Consider the following 951-nt stretch of genomic DNA (forward strand, 5'->3'; position numbering starts at 1 on the left):
TTCTCCAACTGCAGGCGACACCCACGCTCGAATGAACCTTGCCTCTCTCATAGTTTTCAGCGGAACTCTGTGCATTAAGAGTAGGATTAGGGAAAGGAACAAGCATCTGATTTCAGTGTGTGCCTACTTTCGTTTCATGTTCGTAAACAGATACGTAATGGAAACTAGTATGATAATTATTGACAAAAATATGTGACAGTAATCAACTACACACGAGGGTAAAGAGGAAAAAGTCATAAATCTTTACGTTTCCTTCCACACAGGAGGTGTTGACCAGTGAGGGAGGCTGGTCGCCCTCCGAGAGCGACTTCCAGGCTCCCTGTAAGGGTCTCTACTACTTCTCCTTCCACGGCGTGGCTCAAGACAGAGGCGACTTCACGTAAGTGCTTATCCATTGATGAAATGGTTCATCATTCAGAGGGGTGTTTGGAATACGTTCATTGATTTATAATGGTAACGGAACCTCACTTACAACACTATGCACACCTCCTTCAAGGCTGGCCCTGATGAAGAACGACCAGTACCAGGTGACAGCATATGGCGGAAAGGGCAGCTTCCAGCAGGGTTCCAACTCGGCCCTTCTCCTGCTGAACCAGGGGGACCTGGTCCACCTCGAGCTGCAGCAGGGAAGCCTCTACGAGCATCCATTCGATGAGGCCTACACCTCTTTCAGCGGATTCCTCGCCAAGGCTTATTGAGTAAGAAAGATCCTGTAGGCATTTTTAAGAAGGAGGCCCTTTATCACCCATTAAATAAATTCAAAGGAGGAGAAAAACATTCACCAGCCAAACTATATAGTCGGATTTCGGAAATCATATTTCATCAATGCATAAGATTATATAAATGAAACGTGCCAATGGAGATATGGGTAATCTTGAGTCCTTCCTTGTCTAGTTTCGCTTCTGCATCGTCTTCAGACACATACAGTAGACTAAAGAAGAAATTAACAGG

The 951-nt window shown here is 45.4% G+C and overlaps 1 protein-coding gene across 1 annotated transcript in view; it reads left to right on the forward strand.

Moving 5' to 3' along the window:
* Nucleotides 1-931, forward strand: part of LOC119588181 (cerebellin-2-like) — a 1,182-nt gene extending 251 nt beyond the window's left edge. Inside the window, exons 2-3 of the mRNA XM_037936884.1 lie at nt 264-379; nt 497-931. Of these exons, the coding sequence (XP_037792812.1) occupies nt 264-379; nt 497-698 (318 nt within the window). The 3' untranslated portion in view covers nt 699-931. The remainder of the gene's footprint in view (nt 1-263; nt 380-496) is intronic.
* Nucleotides 932-951: the final 20 nt, after the last annotated feature.

The sequence above is a fragment of the Penaeus monodon genome, chromosome 23 (genome assembly GCF_015228065.2).
Source record: "Penaeus monodon isolate SGIC_2016 chromosome 23, NSTDA_Pmon_1, whole genome shotgun sequence".
NCBI lineage: Eukaryota > Metazoa > Arthropoda > Malacostraca > Decapoda > Penaeidae > Penaeus > Penaeus monodon.